The sequence below is a fragment of the Oncorhynchus mykiss genome, chromosome 8, assembly GCF_013265735.2.
Source record: "Oncorhynchus mykiss isolate Arlee chromosome 8, USDA_OmykA_1.1, whole genome shotgun sequence".
NCBI classification, from domain to species: domain Eukaryota; kingdom Metazoa; phylum Chordata; class Actinopteri; order Salmoniformes; family Salmonidae; genus Oncorhynchus; species Oncorhynchus mykiss.
The window spans coordinates 19269857-19293651 of NC_048572.1; the positions used below are offsets into that span (position 1 = coordinate 19269857).

The window sequence follows — 23795 nt, forward strand, 5'->3', positions numbered from 1 at the left end:
GAACAGCTTGAATACGGCTTGGCATAGATTCTACATTTGGACCTAAACCATGCCAGGAAAATGCACCCCACACCATAATATATACTTTGTATCCCTTGTTTACTCAAGTGCTTCCTTTATTTTGACAGTTACCAGTATGCCTACAGTCGGGAAGGCTGCAGTTTGAGCAGCATGCGGGTCAAATATACAACTTGTTGTGTTGTGGCCATAGACATATAATCCATAGCAGGGTATTGTAACTTCTTACCCTGGTTAAATAGACTGTTCAATTTGTGTACACTAGCAATGGATGCCAGTCCTGACTTGAATGGGAACTGCCATCGATGGATTATATTTCTATGGTTGGTTGCAGCTGTTGGTTTTGCAGATTAAAAAATAAAAAATAAAAAAATTATTTAAAAAAATTGCAGGAAAATCATAGTTTGGAAGCAAAACCCTACTGCTGAAAAGAGAAGACTAATCTGTCTGCAAAACAAGTCAAAGAATTTTTTTTTTTTTTCAAATATATATATTTTTTGATAACTGCAGCACTTTTTTTCAAAGTAGCTCATCTTGAGAGTCTATTGCCACGACGAGCACATCGGCCATCACAGTGAGTAGCCTATAGCTTCATCTTCATCATTAGGTGAGTCAGTGTGCCACTGAACATTTTATGTAGTAGCCTACTGTAGCCTATGACATATAACAGCCTCCACTCTTTTGGAACATTGCTGTAGGGACTTGCTTCCATTCAGCCACAAATAGCATTAGTGAGGTCGGGTACAGATATTTGGCAATTAGGCCTGGCTCGCAGTCGGTTCTAATTCATGCCAAAGGTGTTCGATGGGGTTAAGGTCAGTGTTCTGTGAAGGCCAGTCAAGTTCTTCCAAAACGATCCCGACAAATCCTTTCTGTATGGACCTTGCTCTGTGCACGGGGGCATTGTCATGCTGAAACAGGAAAGGGCCTTCCCCAAACTGTTGTCACAAAGTTGGAAGCACATAATCATCTAGATTGTCATTGTATGCTGTAGCATTAAGATTTCCCTTCACTGGAACTAAGGGGCCTGAACAATGAAAAACAGCCCCAGACCATTATTCCTCCTCCACCAAACTTTACAGTTGTCACTATGCATTGGGGCAGGTAGCATTCTCCTGGCATCCGCTAAACCCAGATTCGTCCCTCGGAATGGCAGATGGTGAAGTGTGATTCATCACTTCAGAGAATGTGTTTCCACTGCTCCAGATCCAATGGCGGTGAGCTTTACACCACTCCAGCCGACGCTTGGGATAGTGTATGGTGACCTTAGGTTTCCATGGCCGAGCAGCCACACACAAGCCTATTTCATGAAGCTCCCGACGAACAGTTCTTGTGCTGACGTTGCTTCCAGAGGCAGTTTGGAACTCGGTAGTGAGTGTTGCAACCAAGGACAGACGATTTTTATGTGCTTCAGCACTCGGTGGTCCCGTTCCGTGAGCTTGTGTGGCCTACCACTTCGCGGCTGAGCTGTTGTTGCTCCTAGACATTTTGACTTCACAATAACAGCACTTACAGTTTCCCGGGGCAGCTCTAGAAGGGCAGAAATTTGACAAACTGACTTGTTGGAAAGGTGGCATCCTATGACAGTGCCACGTTGAAAGTCACTGAGCTCTTCAGTAAGGCCATTCTACTACCAATTTTTGTCTATGGCTGTGTGCTCGATTTTACACACCTGTCAGCAACGGGTGTGGCTGAAATAGCCAAATCCACTTATTTGAAGGGGAGTCTATATACTTTTGTATATATAGCGTATATAGATTGGAAGTAGCAAGGAGAAGCTATATACTGTAGATTGGAAGTAGCAAGGAGGAGCTACAGTGGGGCAAAATGTATTTAGTCAGCCACCAATTGTGCAAGTTCTCCCACTTAAAAAGATGAGGCCTGTAATTTTCATCATAGGTACACTTCAACTATGACAGACAAAATTAGAAAAAAAATCCAGAAAATCACATTGTAGGATTTTTTATGAATTTATTTGCAAAATATGGTGGAAAATAAGTATTTGGTCAATAACAAAAGTTTCTCAATACTTTGTTATATACCCTTTGTTGGCAATGACAGAGGTCAAACGTTTTCACACACGGTTGCTGGTATTTTGGCCCATTCCTCCATGCAGATCTCCCCTAGAGCAGTGATGTTTTGGGGCTGTTGCTGGGAAACACGGACTTTCAACTCCCTCCAAAGATTTTCTATGGGGTTGAGATCTGGAGACTGGCTAGGCCACTCCGTGACCTTGAAATGCTTCTTACGAAGCCACTCCTTTGTTGCCCGGGTGGTGTGTTTGGAATCATTGTCATGCTGAAAGACCCAGCCACGTTTCATCTTCAATGCCCTTGCTGATGGAAGGAGGTTTTCACTAAAAATCTCACGATACATGGTCCCATTCATTCTTTCCTTTACACGGATCAGTCGTCCTGGTCCCTTTGCAGAAAAACAGCCCCAAAGCATGATGTTTCCACCCCCATTCTTCACAGTAGGCATGGTGTTCTTTGGATGCAACTCAGTATTCTTTGTCCTCCAAACACGACGAGTTGAGTTTTTACCAAAAAGTTATATTTTGGTTTCATCTGACCATATGACATTCTCCCAATCTTCTTCTGGATCATCCAAATGCTCTCTAGCAAACTTCAGACGGGCTTGGACATGTACTGGCTTAAGCAGGGGGACACGTCTGGCACTGCAGGATTTGAGTCCCTGGCGGCGTAGTGTGTTGCTGATGGTAGGCTTTGTTACTTTGGTCCCAGCTCTCTGCAGGTCATTCACTAGGTCCCCCCGTGTGGTTCTGGGATTTTTGCTCACCGTTCTTGTGATCATTTTGACCCCACGGGGTCAGATCTTGCGTGGAGCCCAAGATCGAGGGAGATTATCAGTGGTCTTGTATGTCTTCCATTTCCTAATAATTGCTCCCACAGTTGATTTCTTCAAACCAAGCTGCTTACCTATTGCAGATTCAGTCTTCCCAGCCTGGTGCAGGTCTACAATTTTGTTTCTGGTGTCCTTTGACAGCTCTTTGGTCTTGTCTATAGTGGAGTTTGGAGTGTGACTGTTTGAGGTTGTGGACAGGTGTCTTTTATACTGATAACAAGTTCAAACAGCTGCCATTAATACAGAGTGGAGGACAGAGGAGCCTCTTAAAGAAGAAATTACAGGTCTGTGAGAGCCAGAAATCTTGCTTGTTTGTTGGTGACCAAATACTTATTTTCCACCATAATTTGCAAATAAATTCATAAAAAATCCTACAGTGTGATTTTCTGGATGTTTTGATGATGAAAAGTACAGGCCTCTCTCGTCTTTTTAAGTGGGAGAACTTGCACAATTGGTGGCTGACTAAATACTTTTTTGCCCCACTGTATATACTGTAGATTGGAAGTAGCAAGGAGGAGCTAGCTATATAGATAGCAGTTTATCTGGGTTGTGCTGATGACATTTCATTTTGTCATCTGCCTCACCTAAAGCCCATTCTTGTGGAAAGCTGCTATAGACCACCAAGTGCTAACAGTCAGTATATAACGTGTGAAATGCTTGACAGAGAGAGGTATATTTTCTGGGTGATTTAAATATTGACTGGCTTTTATCAAGCTGCCCACTCAAGAGAAAGCTTCAAACTGTAACCAGTCAACCAACCTTCCAGGGTAGTTACAAACAGCACAGACATGAAATCATCAACATGTATTGATCACATGTTTACTAGTGCTGCAGAAATTTGCTTTAAAAGCAGTATCCAAATCCATCAGATGTAGTGATGACAATATAGTAGCCATATCTAGGAAAACCAAAGCTCCAAAGGCTGGGCCTAATATAGTGTATAAGATGTCATACAAAAAGTTTTGTAGTGATTCCTATGTTGTTGATATTTGTTGTGGTGTGTATTGAGGAGCAACCAGACGCTGCAGTTGACACATTTATGACGCCTCTTGCACTGAGATGCAGTGTCTTGCGACTAGCAATCCCAGATCCGGGAGCGTAATCATAGCAAACGAATTAGCATAACGCAGCGAACATAAATACCCCTAGAAACTTTTCCTATTCATGAAAATCGCAAATGAATATATATTCAAACACAAGCTTAGCCTTTTGTTAATCACACTGTCATCTCAGATTTTCAAAATATGCGTTACAGCCAACGCTAGACAAGCATTTGTGTAAGTTTATCATGGCATAATGCTATGCTAGGCTCTGCTGGCAGCATGCAACATTTTCACGAAAATAAGAAAAGCAACCAAATTAAATCATTTACCTTTGAAGAACTTCGGATGTTTTCACTCAGGAGACTCCCAGTTAGATAGCAAATGTTCTTTTTTTCCAAAACGATTATTTTTGTAGGCGAAATAGCTCCCGTTTGTTCATCATGCTTGGCTGAGGAATCGACCGGAAAATGCTACCACTACAACGCCAAACTTTTTTCAAAATTAGCTCCATAATATCGACAGAAACACGGCAAACGTTGTTTAGGATCAATCCTCAAGGTGTTTTTAACATATATATTCGATAATATATCCGCCGAGGCAATTGGTTTCTCATAAGAAGCGATTGGAAAAATGGCTACCTCAGTATTTTACGCAAGATTTTCTGCGAGAGACACCATGTGACCACTTGCTAAATATGGTCCCTTACGGCTATTCTTCAACGGAAATGCGTAAAAAGACGTCACAATGCTGTAGACACCTTGGGGAATACGTGGAAAACGTAAGCTCATTCGTAACTCATTCACAGCCATATAAGGAGTCATTGGCATGAGGCGGTTTCAAAAAATGCGGCACTTCCTGGTTGGATTTTTATCTGGGTTTCGCCTGTAACATCAGTTCTGTTGCACTCACAGACAATATCTTTGCAGTTTTGGAAACGTCAGAGTGTTTTCTATCCAAAGCTGTCAATTATATGCATAGTCAAGCATCTTTTCGTGACAAAATATCTTGTTTAAAACGGGAACTTTTTCATCCAAAAATTTAAACAGCGCCCCCTAACACTTGACTGGTTTTAAAGATGCAGTGTCTATTACGTGTTTTAGTTTTCTATTATTTCTCTATTTTATTTTTCTGCTTTGTTGGGAAGGGCAAGTAACTAAGCATTTCACTGTTAGTCTACACCTGTTGCTTACGAAGCATGTGACAAATAACATTAGGTTTGAGACTGCAGCTGGGCTGGGCCTACATGGAGCCTGCATGCGCTGCACATACAACCATGATGTCAGCAACTCCTGCCATCCCAGCCGGTTGTGTGTGTGTGTGTGTGAGAGAGAGAGAGAGAGAAAGGGGGGGGGGGGCTGTACTAGATTTTCTGCTCAATGTTACCAATTTGTTCACTGTGATTGTAACCTAGTTCTATCAAATATTCATACTAGCCACTTCTGTGGTCTGCAAGTGAATAATATATACATATATTTACATTGTGAGCATAAACATTTGGTTGTACAGACCTACTCCAAGACATTATATATTTTTTCTCTCCCTTTCTCTCAACCAGAGATAAATACAATCCACTGATTACAGAAAGAGCTTTGATCATCAATATTATCACATAGGCAACCAACACAAGTAGGAATATCAGAAACTGATACTCAACTGCCAAGACTCTTTAAACAAACTACGGCCGTGACTTGGAAATATACAGTAAACATTGTCAGAGATGCAAACACACACATCTGTCAGCCAGGCACCCACTCATCACATCACCCAGATGATGGGGGGATATTTGCCGTTCTCTTATCGCCTTACCTGCCAGAGATAAAGGCCTGGGGTGGAGAGAAGGAGAGAGGAGGGAGGGAGAGAGAGGAGGGAGGAGGAGAGAGGCGGGAGGGAGGAGAGAGGAGGGAGGGAGGAGAGAGGAGGAGGAGAGAGGAGGGAGGAGGAGAGAGGAGGGAGGAAGAGAGAGGAGGAGAGAGGAGGAGAGGAGGGAGGGAGGAGAGAGGAGGGAGGGAGGAGGAGAGAGGAGGGAGGAGGAGAGAGGAGGGAGGGAGGAGGAGAGAGGAGGGAGGGAGGAGGAGAGGAGAGGCATTCTGCTGGAGGAGCTACACAACCATCCCCCAACTGCATTTATTCCGCTGATCATTACCACAGCGCTCACAGAGTAAACATTGTCAGAAGAAATAAAACAATTGATACAAATGTGATGAGGGAAAAGCCTTTTATTTCCGCGGGAGCTGCCCGGGAGACGTCATTCATTACGTCTACAGGGGGAGAAAATAAAATATGTGCCAAAATGTTTGCCTTGAAGGAAAGATGCAGCACCCTGTTTTGAGGCCTCCGGTGGGATGTGCACGGCTGCGCAGGCTCTCTTTCTCCTCCAGGATGGCCCATTAGAAGCAATATATTCTGCCTTCAGACTCCCACCCATGATTCCTCACAGGGCGGTCCATAGGAGGGACATCCCTCATAGTTGAAGAGTAATCTCTAGCTTTGTGTTATCAATTTCAATGTATCATTTCACCCGCTGCATGCCGGCATAAGGGCCCATTACTTTATTACGGCAGAGAGCCCCGACAATAATGAAGTAAGGACTTCTGAAAAATCTAAACATTTTTTGAGGTACAAAAGTGAGATTCTACCTTACTAACATTGATTGTTTCAGTATTCAGATCAATAGCCGGGGCCAAATTAGAGTGATTACACTCAGCGAGATTAAGTCTGAAGCATGATGAGAAGGAGGGAGGGGAGAGGCCTGTGGTGTGTGTAGATGTTCACTCAGATTGTAGCTAACTGAGAACAAATTCCTGACCAAAATCAAACCACTAAACCAGGGATAGGATATCTAGTGAATATAGAACCAACACTGACCACAATGGAACAGCCAACTCAAGTCTTTCAAAGGGCTCAGGCTCATTTCACTTCAATAAGAATTAGACTCTAGAATCCATAGCGAGTGTGGCTCTAATCATGTTAATCATCTTAAGAGTGTGTCATTAACACTGATTAAATGACCCTAATGGATGTATTGGATAGCTCTGCGTCGGCTGGAGAAAGCCCTCAGTGCAAGAATGCAATTTAACTCAATGTAGCACAGTCAGCACTGGACCGTTATGATAAGACCTGTTATTTCTACTCGACAGGAGGGCTGTATTCACACACACACAACCTTCTGCCAGCCATCTATAGGTTCACACTCAGTCAGAGAGTCAGGAATGAGTCTGAGTTGGGAGGGCAGAAAGCCAAGATAATGAGGAGGAGGTGGAGGTGGAACGGCCTTAACAAGAGATGCCATCCCTCAGCCTTCAGACCTCAACCCTCCCAAACAATGCGTTCTTTCTTTTCCACTCACACACATTTGCACAAACAAACCCCCACCCATACCAAGTGTACACAACCAGGAGTGGCTTGCCCGCTCACACACTCCTTGTGACTCACACTCATGTAAGACCTCACTTGCCACTCCATTAATTAAAACTGTTCTGAAGACGCACACACACCCCTGAAGACAACTAGAGCGGAGGGTTCTGGACCGCAGGTAAGACCATTTAGGTCAGTATCCATGGAAATTAGTCAACATTGTCTGAAGAGACACACAAATAGTATATTGACACATCACGCGTGTATGACCATTTCACTAATATGTGCTCAGCTGAAAACGTTATATTCTGGCATAATTCCTGACAATACCTTAACACTCCCCAGACAGGATGTAATCTCACTTCTAACTTATTATTACGTAACCATTCCTTATGACATGTTTAATTAACCCTATTTAGTCATTTATTTAAATGCAAATGCCAGAAATAAAGACCTATTATTAAGGTAAAATCAAATGATTCTCTATAGTAACAGACAATATTTATGCAAAATGACCAGCTGTCAAATGTGTGTCTGGTGTCATCACTCCAATCAAAGGTGACAAAGACACCAATGTTCAACGTGATGTGGATTCAGAGAAATGCGGACAAACATAAAATAAACAGCAGCCTCAGAGAGGGAAAGAAAAGGAGCGAGAGAGAGAATAAGAGACAGAGAGAGAGAAAGAGCGAGAGAGAGAGAGAGAGAGAGAGAGAGAGAGAGAATGAGAGACAGACAGAGAGAATGGGAGAAAGAGAATGAGACAGAGAGAAAGAGAGAGAATGAGAGAAAGTGAGACAGAGACAGAGAATGAGAGAGACAGAGAATGAGAGAGACAGAGACAGAGAATGAGAGCGAGAGACAGAGAGACAGAGAATGAGAAAGAGAGACAGAGAGAGAGAGAGAGAGAGAGAGCGAGAGAGAGAGACAGAGAGACAGAGAGACAGAGAGAATGAGACAGAGAGAAAGAGAGAGACAGAGAGAATGAGAGAGAGAGACAGAGAGAATGAGAGAGAGAGACAGAGAATGAGAGACAGAGAGAACCAGAAAGAGACATGGTGTCACTGGCCCTAGAGTTTCATTAGTTTATCACTTCTAATATTAGAGGCTATTAATTATAATGCACTGCTCTCCTAAATGATCACTAATCCCCTGTGTGTAGTCTAATTTACAGGCTAAAATGTCTAAGCTTGCTCCACTCTGTGCAGGGGGTGCGGGACGGGGGTGTGTGGCTGCCAGGTGTCTATGAGGGGATACATTTTGGAAGACAGCAGCTCAGTAGGAGACACAAAATGTCCTTCAGCAGGGGAGGAAAAATGGGTTGATGGGTCACCCACTAAATCTCGGGCCTACGATAAAAAAAAATGTTTTACCCGAATGTGGTTTATACAGTTTTAGTGGGCTGCCTTTGTGAAATAGCTAGAGTTATGAATCAACACTGAAAAATACTCAATTGATGAGTTGATGATGGATATATGGATGGACCCTTTAAAAAAAATCAAAAATAATTATTGATTGAATAAATTGAGAATCTGCATGTGTGCAGTGACCTTATTTCAGAATGTGCTTAACTTAGAAGATATAAAAGATGTAATGACTACTTGTGACCAGCAGAGGCAACCAAATATAATGAAACAAAGACACAAGCACGCACACCTGTGGCCAAGCCTTTTTTTCTCTCTCCTTCAATCACTTCCTTAATAGCTCACTCCAATGTAAGTACACCTACCTTATCTTTTCAGATGCTTTATCAAATTAAACATTTCATAACATGCTTATGGAATTGAATAGTCCTATTTCACCTCTCATCTCTCACTACTATTCTGGTATTACAACAAAGCGTCCTCACAGACGCATGTGGAAACACGGGAGTGTCCATTTACACTAGCCATTGTCAGCATGACAGGTCATTACAACTCTAGCTCTGACACCACGAGCAAAGGACACTAAAAAAAACTCAAATCTGATTAGAATAATAAGAATACGCACCTGCCACTTAAAATTCCCCATCACTCCTAGATGACGTGTTGACCAGAGTACTGAATCATTCATTCCTTCCAATTAGTGACATGACAGGCCACGGGTTTCATTAACCACACAGAGAGAAGAGGTGACGGCAAAATGCAACCGAAATTGGCAGAGAAAGGGAGGCGAGCTTACCGAATCAAATCCCATTCCAAAAGGCGGATAAATAAAGTATCTGAAGAGCGAAAGGAGAGGGGAACAGGAGGCGAGAGTACACCAGCTACATGGCCATTTGATAATTGCAAAGGTTCTCACTAAATCTAGCCCAACGTCTTTAGCTTTCAAAGTCTCTGCTCTTATCAATCAACATGCATTCTGAATATTTCAAATCAGTTTTCAGTCATTTATGGTCAATGTACCCATCTCGCATGGCTACATTGGAGGGGAACTGCAAAGGAAATAAAAACCTGCCTCTGCATTATGTTCTAAGCTGCAGCAGCAGGAGCTATTAGCAGGACTCTGAGGATAAAGAACCTGGCTGGCACCCTTGCTCCTGTTTCACAGCCTTTGAGAGGTATAGCTCTGGGCAGTTAGGATTGTCACCCCTGAATACCTCACTGAGAACCCATACTTAGGGCTGGGATGATAGGGTTGTCAGACCGGCTTTAGATGGCACAGAGTGATATGCAGCTATCCTGCTGGGCCCCTCCGGCGTACACAGCCACACACATTGCCTGTGTGCCCCAGCATCCACTCCTGAATCCTGAGTCCGGGTCAACACAGATAAATCAGTGACCTAGCCTAAGCTCAACTCAGCCACATTGCTACAAGACAAGCCCTCATTAGTGTGTGTGGTTGCATACATGCATGTGTGTGTGCCTCTGTGTGTGTGTGTGTGTGTGTGTGTGTGTGTGTGGTATTGGACTTATTAGTACCAGTCATTAATTATTTTAGGACCACATCCCTGACAGGGAAACACAAGTGCAAAACAGTGCTATAGGTCTTCTTCACCTCTCCATACCTCCTCCTTAACCATCCATTCTCATACAGAGCTGGCCACTTTGTGATACAGACTGGTTAGATTCCAGTCGTGATTGAGAGTCCCATAGGGCGGCGCACAATTGGCACAGCGTTGTCCGGATTAGGGTTTGGCCTGGGTAGGCCGTCAATGTAAATAAGAACTTGTTCTTAACTGGTTAAATAAATAAATAAAATACTTGAGAGCTTTGCTTATCAGTTATAAATCTGTCTGTAAGGAAGGATTAATTTCACTGAACTGTTTTACACCTGTTGTATCCTGTGCACGTGGCGAAAAAACTTTGAAACGTAATAGGTATTGCAATGGTGTAGTGAGTCTATGTACCTGATACTCGTTAGGCCAGAAGGTACTGACGGCCAGCTCAGCCCGGAGCCAGTCCTTCCCGGTGTAGCTGGTCACATTCCAGATGGGATTAGCCAGGGGACCTTTGTTAACCTTTACCAGGATGTTCAGGGTCCCCGGGCTGGAGCCATCTTGGGTATACAATAAGTAGTTGAAGTCAATACAGTGGGTGTCGTTTTCCTTCATTACTGGCAGCTGAATGCGTGCCTTCTCTCCGGCATCGTGCTGGGAGGAGTCCACCATCATGTAGGAACCTGAGGGGGGATAGGAGAAGGAGAAGATGGGGCATTATAGGACATGGAGAGAAGAAGGGCCTAGAGTCAGACTCTCAGCAAACCAAGGGTTACCCACTCCACTTTAAGTGGTCCAATCCCACTGGGCACACACTGGTTGAATCAACGTTGTTTCCACGTCATTTCAATTAAATTACGTAGAACCAACGTGGAATAGACATTGAATTGACATCTATGTCCAGTGGGATGTTTCTTAGTGGCAAACTTTGAGTAAAGACCAAACAAAAATAAATGTTTCAAAGGACATTTAATTGATTGAATACAGTTTTATCCACTAAATGAGAACAAATAAGATTATTTTTTGAAAATGTCCATGTAGAGTTCAGTGCAGGTCATTTACCTTTGAAGGAACAAACTACACTGAACAAAAATATAAACACAACCTGTAAAGTCCTGGTTTCATGAGCTGAAATAAAATATCCCAGAAATGTTCCATATGGACAAAAAACATTTATTTATCTCTAATTCTGTGCACACATTTGTTTAAATCCCTGTTAGTGAGCATTTGATCCTTAGTCAATGATGAGTATTTCTGTCTGTAAATAAAGTCCTTTTGTGGGGAAAAACTCATTCTGATTGGCTGGGCCTGGCTCCCCACTGGGTGGGCCTGGCTCCCAAGTGGGTGGATCTATGCCATCTAAGGTCCACCCACGTCTACGTCTCTGCCCAGTCATGTGAAATCCATAGATTAAGGCCTAATGAATTCATTTAAATTGACCGATTTCCTCATATGAACGGTAACTTAGCAAAATCTTTGAAATTGTTGCATGTTGCGTATATATTTTTTGCTGATATTCCCTTAAGCAAGACACCAAGGCCTCATTTCAAAACCATTTGTCACAAAAACAGTACATCTGTTCAACATTTTCAGGCCTGCCAAATCAATGAATCCAATTCAAGCTCAGTTCTTATGACTCATATTGCAACAAAACTCTGACCCAACATTGTGTGTATAGCTCTAAGCAAATATACATTTGTAAGAAATCTTTTAGGAACCCATCTGGCAGTGTTTTATCTGTGCTGGGTTTTTTTAAATGAAGATGATTTGCTGTGAAGTGGACGATATTTTCAAGACAGTGGTCTGAATGATTGATCTGCTTTCATCTAGGTAGGACAAATACAGAGAAAACAGGAATATCTTTGGAGTGATGCAGTAGTATACAATACCAGTCAAAAGTTTGGACACAACTACTCATGCAAGGGGTTTTCTTTATTTTAACTATAAAATAGTGAAGACATCAAAACTATGAAATAACACATACGGAATCATGTAGTAACCAAAAAAGTTTGAGATTTTTCAAGGAAGCCACCCTTTGCCTTGATGACAGCTTTGCACACTCTTGGCATTCTCTCAACCAGCTTCATGAGGCAGACACATGAAATGCATTTCAGTTAACAGGTGCCTTGTTAAAAGTTAATTTGTGGAAATTATTTCATTCTTAATAGGTTTGAGCCAATCAGTTGCGTTGTGACAGGGTAGGGTTGGTATACAGAAGATAGCCCTATCTGGTAAAAGACCAAGTCCATATTATGGAAAGAACAGCTCAAATAAGCAAAGAGAAACAACATCATCACTTTAAGACATTAAGGTCAGTCAATGCAGAACATTTCAAGAACTTTGAAAGTTTCTTCAAGTGCAGTTGCAAGAACCATCAAGCAATATGATATGAATCTGGCTCTCATGAGGACCGCCACAGGAAAGGAAGACCCAGAGTTACTTCTGCTGCAGAGGATAAGTTCATTGGAGTTATCAGCCTCAGAAATCGGCAATTAACTACACTTCAGATTGCAGCCCAAATAAATGCTTCACAGAGTTCAAGTAAAAGACACATCTCAACGTCAACTGTTCAGAGGAGACTGCGTGAATCAGGCCTTCATGGCCGAATTACTGCAAAGAAACCTCTACTATCAAACAAGAAAATGACTTAATAACGAGGCTATATACAGTGGGTAAGATAAGATAGTCTAGCTAGCTACATTTTCAGATAATACATTTTTCTAATGTTGACAGTCATTTTCATTTTAAGTTAAAGTTGTCATGAGTCATGAGTTGGGATTATGGTTCACTGTTTACTTAACTAGCTGCATGTCTTAACAAAAGACTCCACTATGCAAGTAACCATTTCAATAGAATGTCACTGCGACAACTGTTGTAGACGTAGCTGGTAAATTCGCTCTGGTTATCTACTCTGATTTCAGAGTATTCTTGTCTGAGTGTGCCAGAGCACAGAATAACTGACAAATTTACGAACGCTCAACACCCGGTGAATATGGCCGGTGTCAGTAAACGTTGGCAAAAAAGCGTAAATTGTTGCCAGCTGCACAGTTGCAGTCACCAACGATCTGGATAACGTAAAAACAGCCTAACCAGCTCTGCTAGGGCGAGTAAAATGGTCAGTGTGCTGTTCTCTCATTTGTGTCTGGAAGTAGCTAGCCAAAGTTAGGTGCTTGACTGCTGTTGTTACGACACAATGCTCGGATCAACCCTTAAAGAGATTGGTGGGGCTAAAGCTTAAGGTGTGAACGATGCGGAATGGGTGTAGACAAAGAAAAGTATTCCCGAATAGCTAATTGTTTAAAAGGTATACATTTCCAAACATTTCAATTGAAGACCTTTGAAATGTTTTGTGCTCAAAGGCAAGTTTTGTCATTGGGAACAATGGGAGTTTGACGGTTCAACGTTTATTTTAGGAAAACATACAAGAAAGCCTGCCTCCCCAAAGCTAGGCGGTTGGCCCTCCATTCTCAACACCCCCCTTCCCCCTCCCTACACCCTCTCTTACGGACTGTTCAAGGCCAGGCAGTGTGTTTCTCATCAAGGTACAAAATAAACATGAGGCCTAAAAAAAAGTTGTCTGTTTCTCTCTCATGCGATACTTCTTTATGAGAGAGCGATCAGCAAGCTGTCAGAGGAAAAACTAAAGAAACAGCAACAGAGCTACAGTCAAAAGGCAATTCTATTTCGCAAAACTATGATTTTATTTATTTATTTCACTTTCCCACTAAAGCTCAAACAAAGGAAGTCCAAAGTTGAACAGAATCAATACTTTTTTCCTATTAAAAATCATTGGACTTTGTTCTGAGGGGGAAATAAATGTACAGCAATAATGAAAGTGGGACTAATGGAAATAATTTTCTAAACAGCGTTTGAAATCAGCGTTGATTCATGTAGATTGAAAACAAAAAACAAATTCACCACCTTTCTTCTGTTTGTGAAAAACTTGAACATGATAGTTTGTCACCTCTGAATTACAGTCTAGTAAATATATTTTGTCTGATTTATGATTGATTCCACATTTGATGTCGGAAGAACCACTTCTGCCCCTTAGAATGGCATTTTTTACTTGAGGCATGACATCCATGACAAACCAAGATCAAGTAATGTGTCTCAAAGGTGAAAATCTGTTAAACAAATCAATGACATCAGGGCAGAACCCTTCTCAGGTGTATAAGCAGTGTTTCAGGATGCAGCTGGGTCCACTTTTAAACCACGGCTGAAAACACCAGAAACCAGCTCTCCCCTCAACTGTTGCTTTACGACAGATTACAAACCTCCATTCTCTAAAAAGCAACAACCTGCAATTAAGATCCGTTGAGTACAGCGCTGCTCTGCCACAAAGCACTGGTTTCTCCATGGTGTCAGGGGAGGGAGTGCCACAGACTGGTGCTGTGGTGGTATTCCTCTGCAGAGCTCCAGAACATTGGATCTGATAAAGACTTTGGCCTGGGGAACAAGGCTTCAGTCTACATCAACTCTGGACCAGATAAATTCAGCTGAAATATGGGATTCTCAAAAAGTAGAACAGCTCATTCACTCCGGGGGGGTTAAGTTCTTGATCATAATCCAACCTCAACGAAGAAGGAATTTATGTCAATTCAATTTACTTCTGAAAGTTGTTTAAGAAGTGTGAGCCAACAGTTTATAAAATTGTGCTTTCATGCATTATGTTTGACTCAAGTAAATGAGCATACCACTCATATCCAACACCATACAGACTGTTTAATATTGCGCAGCAGATCAAAAGCAGATGTTTATGCCTGGTGGTGTTTGTATTGAAAACCCGATAGCCTTTCACATCAGAGCCGCTTTGTTCGAGCTAACCGAACACAATCTCCTCTCCTCTTTGTGTCAATGTATACAGTTCATCACAAGGTGTCAAAGCAGCTGGATTGTCTCTCTCTCTCTAAATGTTTTCATCAAGAGTCACATTTCTTTAGTTTCCAAGCTATAGCACACAATAATTTACATATAGCAGGTTTTTCAAGGACCAAAGAGGGTCTGCTTTGTGGTGAAATTTTTGCCATGGAAAATAATACCGCAATACTGGTATCATCACAGCCCTAGAAATGGCACCACAGCTTCCAGTAAATAGTCACTTTCAAAACTAAGGATCTCGGGCGGTTTAAAAAAATACTTAGAAGTCGCCAAAGTTCTGCCACATGTCTTCAACAGGCACAACCACAGAGTTTAAAACTACAATGAAGAAATTAGGGATAAAACAGACAATAGTACTCTACCAACAAAACTACACACAAAACAACGTGTACTACAGTATTCTACCCAGTCAAAAAAAACTATTTCCCCAGCTAAGTGGAATCTTGTGTTGGCAGACTGTTTCTGTTCCAACTTCCAAATGTAAAAATCCTACTTATTTTCCATCCTTCTATCCAATTTTGCTGTTATATCAGTGTTCATGCAGAGATGAGTTGTGTCCTGGAAAGCTTAGAAAAAACAATCCAAGAAAGACTAATGGGAAGAATATCATTGCTAGATTTAGACAAACAATACAACCTCAAATTGAATATAACATGGTATCATTTTATTTCCTATTACTTAATTAACAAGTACTCATCCAAAGGCGGAATATTAAATAAATATGTATATAGATATATAGAGCAGAGCTTTCAACTTCAATGTCAAGTATCCAGAGGATGAATGCCAGTCCACAAGATGGCTGTCACCCAACATGGCCTCAACCGCTGGCAGTACAGTCATGTGAGTTACAAAGGAAACAGAGATAAAAAATATTCAGCCAATTCAAACCATGCTTCTTTTATTTTCAAAAGGGATTCTACTCTAACAGTGCAAAAAAAGCAGGCTTCACCTTGTAATAAACTGCCCTGCCTCACATTAGGGATGAGCCTGTATCGACAGGGGAGATGTAGGTCTACCCAGGAGCACCAGTACTCCGAGAGAGAGGCATGGGGTTTGACATAATGGTGCAGTCAGTGTTCTACACCCACTCAGCATCTCCAATGGGAGGCTAAATAGACCTACAGGGGCTGACACTGGCACAGGACTGAGCCAAGCCTGAGCCGAGCCTAACCGCACCAGGGCCAAGCTATAAGCACAGCTCCAAATGAATATTGACCGAGGGAGTCTCAAGCATTTGTGGTATTCAGAGAGATAAGGACAGAAGGTTTCTGCGTGGTAAATAGCACTTGTTATCTCCTCATGGGAACTCCCTGTTGGGTTTGCTTTTCATCCTTCCTGGCTGAGAAAGTATGTTAAGCTACTTTATGATAAAGCTTATTTCATTTGCGAGAGCTGGTTGCTAGCTGGAAAACATAGGAGGCTGATGAAATCATGCTGGAGCTCTGTTTGCATTGTTATGGGGGGGGGGGGGGGGGAGTCCTTCAGTCAACCTCATATCCTTTCACCTATTAATATAGAGGATCTCAGCTAGAGAACCCCTCACATTATTCTCAGGCAACCACAATGTGGTAATATTCTAGTTAGTCACTACATAGGTTTCTCTGAAGTAATTGATTATCCAGCACATTTACAAGGGGGGTTTACAAAAAGGTGAGGATTTTTTTTGCTAGCGAGATAATCATGCCACCTGCTTTAGTTCACGCTTGAAGTCATGATGAATGAAACAACGATTTTCTCTCATTATCACTGCTATGGCGAATTTTCACACAAATCCGATAGGCCCGGTAATGGAACTAATTCCCATTGGAATGGAAGCCAACTCATGCCTCCTCTTTAGATTAAATGAACATCTGCTATAATGTTCGCTGCACCGTCTCTACCTGAGAAACTAGGTGATTAAACGTAACTGACATAGTTAAGCACCACAGAGGAACAAAGGAAAACTACTGTGTCATCCTCCAACAATGGTAGGACAAAGATCCTCAGAGCCAGAACTATCACTGTTAGACATGTTATATGCTATTGCTTTTTCCTCATGCCATCTTTTAACACTACAGTGACAAGTGCAATGTAGTTCTGTCCCATAATAAATTCCTCAAATGTCTTAACTGCGAGAGAAGTTTAACCAGATATTTCTGGTTTCCGGTCAAGTCGTGTTGTAAAATGTGCCCAGCCATCATTTTTGGGCCAGACAAAGGCATATGACAGCCTTATTGTGGAACATTGTAATGGGACACAACCTTGTTCAGACAATCTGCTGATTACCTTCTCTGTTCCCTTGCATGATTAATTACCTTCGATCTTATTAATTGGTAATTTTTGCTGAAAGTGAAATGCTTTAATTTCCTATGCACATCATTCCTGTCTGAATGCAAGTGATTACGCTGTGGAGAGGTGAATAGGCAAGGTCGCAGGGCCCATGCTCTCCACGTACTCACAACGCCGCCTTCCCTGATCTTATTTAAGAGCCTTCATTATTCCGTGTATGACAGTGTTCAAACCTAAATAGACATTTTGCTGCTGAGCACAAAGCTTTTCCTCTCTACCCGGGAAATTAAAATGAAATGAAATTTTCATTACAATTGTGAAAGGTTGGAATTAAGAATGCATTGTGAGAAGTAACAAAGACAGAGAAGACCAGAAGGCTCTGAGATTAATTTCCTTCCATCTATTCATTGTTTCACATTCCTTCCTTCTCTCCAAAAGGAGCTGCTCTCTGCGTTTCCCTCATTAGCTACACTTACTCTGGTCAGTTTACACATTAGCCAAACATTCTATACTTCCCTTGTTGGAAGCACTAAATATAACACCCTGCACATTTAGCTGCAAATATGAGTCTAAAAAAAAAACTCTGATGGTTTTTCTACATAGCAGGTGTTGGGAACCTGGTGTGGTGGCCTTGGTCATGTTTGCCTAATGAACAAACAATATTCATTAGGTTTGTGGACATGGTGGCAGAGTTAGTCTCACCTTGAGGCAGTTCAGATGACAAGTATGGCACTTCCTGTGCGCTGACATGGGTCCAGTCAAAGTCGTCATAGGGATCCTGCTGGTAGTCACACTGGGCTGGGCCATCGTCAAATGTACAGCCACCTGGAAGGACAATTTATTTTAGTTAATTTACTTGGTTAACCCCATATTGCCGATGAATAACATTGTTCATTGTATTAAGTCCGCCAGATCAGAGGCATTAGGGATGACCAGGGATGTTCTCTTTATAAGTGCATGAATTTGACCTTTTTCCTGTCTTACTAAGCATTCAAAACGTAACGAGTACTTCAGGGAAAATGTATGGAGTAAAAAGTACATTATTTTCTTTAGGAATGTAGTGAAGTAAAAGTTGTCAAAAATGTAAATAGTAAACTATAGATACCCGAAAAAATGACTTAAGTAGTACTTTTTAAAAGTATTTTAACTTAAGTACTTTACAACACTGCCTCTGAGTACCAGGCAGTATAGGCCTATCCCCCTTCCTACCCAGATTGAGTCTCCTCTGTTGGGCAATTCAGCATGTGCTAAGATCTGACAAGTGAGTAAGCATGAGGAGGCCAGGCCGCCAGACAGCTCTGTCACACAGCTCTCTCCTTTTTGAGTTTCAGGCATAACTTGAAGCCAGTCATCTGTGAGGTGGTATGCAACAACAAAGGCCCTCCTGCAGGCCCTGTCTGGAAGTCGACATGTCAGAGGCCCTGAGCCGAGCAGAGTGGAGAGGAGAGACAGGCCTCTAATGACTTTGACATGGGTGCCTGATACATGTAGCCAATTCCACCTGAGGTCACTGGTGGCTTATGGGAAGAGATACTCATTCCAAGTTCTCTAGATGAATCATAGCTTGTTGCCGGAGAAGAGAGAGAGGATTGTGTTCGGCGTTATTCTTCCTCAGAGTGTTCTAGCAAGCTATGAAACTGAACTGCCAGGTCTGTATTTTATGGTAAAAGTTGAACATGGGTAAGTGTAGGTTAAAATCCCAATGACCGGAAAGGTGCATATCAATGACCCGTACCTCTCTGCTCATTACCAGGAGAGAGTTCTTCACAAATGGAAAAAGGTCACCCTATCTGGGTACAACCGCTGACCTTTCAAACCTCAGTGATGGCACACAGAAACATCACCATTTGCATTTTAATTCCAGGACAAAAACAGATGCTAATTAACACTGGCTAACAGAAGGTTATAGCTAAAATAAAATGATGTTCTAATTCCCACAGGAGGATGCACTGTGTTTACTAAGATATCAGAACCTCAAATGAGGTTCTCATTTGAAACGCCAGTCAACTATACAGAGGAAACATCAAGCGGACACTCAGAATTGAAGTTAGCATTGACTCTTTTATCTTTCCAAGGGTTAATTAAAGTGGTGTGGAATAAACCCACGACTAGGCTACATCTTAGCAATGAGAACAAATCAAAGCTAGAGTCACTTCCAGACAGGGCCTCCCTGGACACAGGAATTTACCATTGACAAAGAGGAAAATCACATTACAGAATTAATAACATTATAATTTATCTGCCGATGATTGATGTCTGGAGCTCAAAAATAATTTGTAACAGTATGCAAATCAAATGAATGGCTCTTTCAGATATACGATTCGGTTCCCGACTTTCACCAAAAAGAGCTGTTCAAATAGAGGCGTACGTTCTCAAACGATCCATCACCATTGTTGCGCAGCTGCTCCTAAACCATACTTGAAACTCCGGTTGTAACTGAATTTGTAAAACGATGATACTCGTGCAATTGAATGAGTAAATAAATAAAATGGTCGCAATGGAAAACAGGGACCCAACCCTTTATTAACAAAGGCCCAAACTACTTTTAAAATACATTTTCCAAAACTGCTTTCAAACGTGTTTTCCCGCGATTGCATTAAGAATTGTTCTGCATTGACTGCTTGTCAGAATACATGTTTCCCTCCCTATCATAACTTGAATGTGCCTCGAAATGAATATTTCTCTCAGATAGAACACACAACAACAAGTCGACTAGGTAAATAGGTCAAATATTCTACTATGGGGTTGTCTGATTTTGTTTTAATAACATTATATGCTAAAAATAATAGCACTGGAAAATTACATCCTGAGTGATGGAGTAAAGGCTTTGAATTACTTAACAGCAGCTACAGTAGGTTACACACAGCTGTCTGAATTGAGCGGCGCGGCTCATTATAGGCTATTTAATTCCTTTCATCTGTACATCGGCCTGTCAGCAACAATCATGCATGTCAGTTCAGTGCACACAGCGTAACAGATTAAATCATATTTGGGAATATTTACTGAGCAAAAATATAAACACAACACGTACAGTGTTGGTCCCATGTTTCATGAGCTGAAATAAAAGATCCCAGAAATGTTCCACATGCACAAATAGCTTATTGCTCTAAAATGTTGTGCACCAATTGTTTTCATCCCTGTTAGTGAGCATTTAATTATTTGTAAAGATAATCCATCCACCTGACAGGTGTGGTATATCAAGAATCATGATCATTACATAGGTGAACCTTGTGCTGTGGATAATAAAAGGCCACTCTAAAATGTGCAATTTTGTCACACAACACAATGCCACTGATGTCTCAAGTTGAAGGAGCGTGCAATTGGCATGAATCTACTTCATGAGAGTACTATACGTTATAGTGAGTTTGAATAATCCATGAAGAGGAGAGGGTCTGTTCGATGTATGGCACTGAGGGACTAATGTGTGTGAAAGTGTCTTCCCACACACACAGGCAGCAGAGCCACCCTCCAGCCCACGTCTTAGCAAACACCTTCTCCTCTCTCTCAGTGTTCTGCCAGTAAAACCAGTGTGCCACCCCACCACACAATCTGCAAGCACACCACACACACACACACACACACACACACACACACACACACACACACACACACACACACACACACACACACACACACACACACACACACACACACACACACACACACACACACACACACACACACACACACACAGCCATCTGACAGTCTCTGGCACCTGAGCACTGTGCATCTCTGGCCAGGCTATTCTGGTAGACTTGCAAGCATTTATAATCTATGTCTGGAGTCGTGTTCTGGTCTTCTATTTAATTTACTGACACGAAGCTAAAAACTTTAGGATATCAATATAAACCCTCCATGTGTTGACAAAACAGAGTTTGGACCATTGATTAACAAAGCCCAGGTAGACGCTAGTCATCATTGAGGGTACATTTAAGCCTCAATGACAGTCACCTGCCGCTCGCTCTGCATTCCTTACAAGCTGACTACACCGCTCGCGTCACGTGCGCAAGCTTTGCAAAATACATTTAGAAATCTATATTATTCAATTATTGCACCCACACTGCTCGCGCACGCCAATTTGCCAAGGGCTAAATTACAAGTTAGTTCTATTTGTGACGCAGATCGCGCTGCAAGTCCTGCCTCTCCCATCTCCTCATTGGTTTATAGAAGCAGGTACCCATGTGCCATCTCCTCATTGGTTATACCCACGTGGGTGACTGAAAGACGAACGAGGTCAGTGGCGGTAATGCACCTAATTTATGAAAGTGGCCAATCGCGATATAAAGTCAAGAAAAGAAAACGCCTAGAAGGAGGAGAGATGACTAGAAATGATTCGGTTGACCGTTTTATGTGTGGATTAATTGTCGGAATAGAGGACCTTGTGCATTTCAGGTAAAATAACAACTCAATGTTTATATCCCAGGACAAATTAGCTAGCAACAGCAAGCTAGCTAAATAGGAAAAATTAGCTAAATTGCTATAAATGTATGCTTCTCGACCTGTCAACAAATTAATGTAATTGGTTCAGAGTTGATTTTGACATTTTAACCTGCGTGTCGTGATCGTGTTTGGTGTGGGGGGACAAAATACATTTATGCATGATGGCGCATGCGCACAGCCGGCTTGCGTTCCGTGTTATGCAAACATACATCACAGGTCAGTGGTGTTATAATTGCCTCAAATCACAGGACAGTGGTGTTATAATTGCCTCAAATCACAGGACAGTGGTGGTATAATTGCATCAAATCACAGGTCAGTGGTGTTATAATTATATTAATAGCTGCAGAACAACTAGCTGCTTTTAAATGAGTTGTAAATCCCCTCTGTCTTCTGCAAGGACAGCAACGAGATGATTTGCATACTAATCTGAGGACTCAAATTTGGAAGTCTGCTATTGAAATAATAGTATGCGCTTCATTTACATAATAAAATAATTATTGTGGCTGATAAACCTCAAGAGCGAACAATGTTGATAAAAAGGGGGTTAACAGCTCTATCACAACGCATACATAAAATATACTGTAGCCCCTTGACACCGTTTGTGTGAGGGATATAGGGACAAACTGCTGGCAGTTATTGGGCAATGTAATACAGGCCTCATTCTTGGGAATAAATATTTATGACCATTAAAGGGACTAAGTTAATGCAGGGTTCAGCCAAACATTCAACGCACTGAGAACGTTAAAAGAGTCTAAAAAAGGCAACAGCAACCTTGGCCCGAATACGTTGAGAATAGTTCATGTCTTGCATTTGCACTGTAGACAACCTGGGCAAATGATTTCTCTTTATCATAGGGACGAGACCCAATGCTCTCCCACTCAGACACGACAATTGATCTGCATTATAGCTCTGAAAAGTAAATAAGTGGCATAAGCATCTTCTCCACAAGCAAGTGCACTTTAAATAACACATATGCAACCTTTGTAGAGCTCCAAGGTATGCCCATGTATGCTATTAAATACTTTCATAACTGTCTAGACCAGAGAGAGACACAGCCGGATAACACACGCTAATAATCGTCGTGTTGTTGTGGTCAGGGATTATTCAACCATGGCTATAGAACACAATAACTGTTTGAAGATAGAAAAACTACAATTAATAGAATTCAAGTCATGCTCAAAGTGCAGAAACCAATACGTTTAGGCAAAACCTAGACATTCATATAGCCTACTAGAAACGTTACAAAATCTATTTTTAATAAAGCCAACTAATAGTGTGGAACACGAAAAGGAAAAAAATAATAATCTGTTGAACTACACTGAACAAAAATATAAACAATATGAATCTGTTGGTCACAGATATGTTTAAAAAAAAAGGTATGGGCGTGGATCAGAAAACTAGTCAGTATCTGGTTTGACCTACATTTGCCTCATGCAGCGCAACACATCTCCTTCACATACAGTTGATCAGGCTGTTGATTGTGGCCTGTGGAATATTGTCCCACTCTTCAATGGCTGTGCGAAATTCCTGGATATTGGCTGGAACTGGAACACACTGTCATACACGTCGATCCAGAGCATCCCAAACATGCACAATGGGTGACATGTCTGGTGCTTCCAGTAATTGTGTAGAGATCCTCTCGACATGGGGCCGTGCATTATCATGCTGAAACATGAGGTGATGGTAGCAGATGGATGGCACGACAATGGGCCTCAGGATCTCGTCACAGTATCTCTGTGCATTCAAATTGCCATCAATAAAATGCAATTGTGTTCGTTGTCCTTAGCTTATTCCTGCCCATACCATAACCCCTCCGCCACCATGGGGCACTCTGTTCACAACGTTGACATCAGCAAATTGCTTGCCCACACGACACCACATACATGGTCTACCATCCACCCTGGTACAGTTTAAACCGGGATTAATCCGTGAAGAGCTCACTTCTCCAGCATTTTTGTGACCATCGAAGGTGAGCACTTGCCCACTGGTTACACGTGGTTACGACGCCGAAC

At 41.9% G+C, this 23795-nt stretch overlaps 1 protein-coding gene across 20 annotated transcripts in view; it reads right to left on the reverse strand.

The window, feature by feature from the left end:
* LOC110529548 (receptor-type tyrosine-protein phosphatase kappa) overlaps positions 1 to 23795 on the reverse strand; it is a 163225-nt gene that overhangs the window by 99084 nt on the left and 40346 nt on the right. For all 20 annotated transcript variants that reach the window (XM_036984933.1, XM_036984942.1, XM_036984932.1 and 17 more), the window contains 2 exons: positions 18046 to 18168; positions 10609 to 10880 (listed from right to left, as the gene is read on the reverse strand). In XM_036984933.1, the coding sequence (XP_036840828.1) occupies positions 10609 to 10880; positions 18046 to 18168 (395 nt within the window). The remainder of the gene's footprint in view (positions 1 to 10608; positions 10881 to 18045; positions 18169 to 23795) is intronic.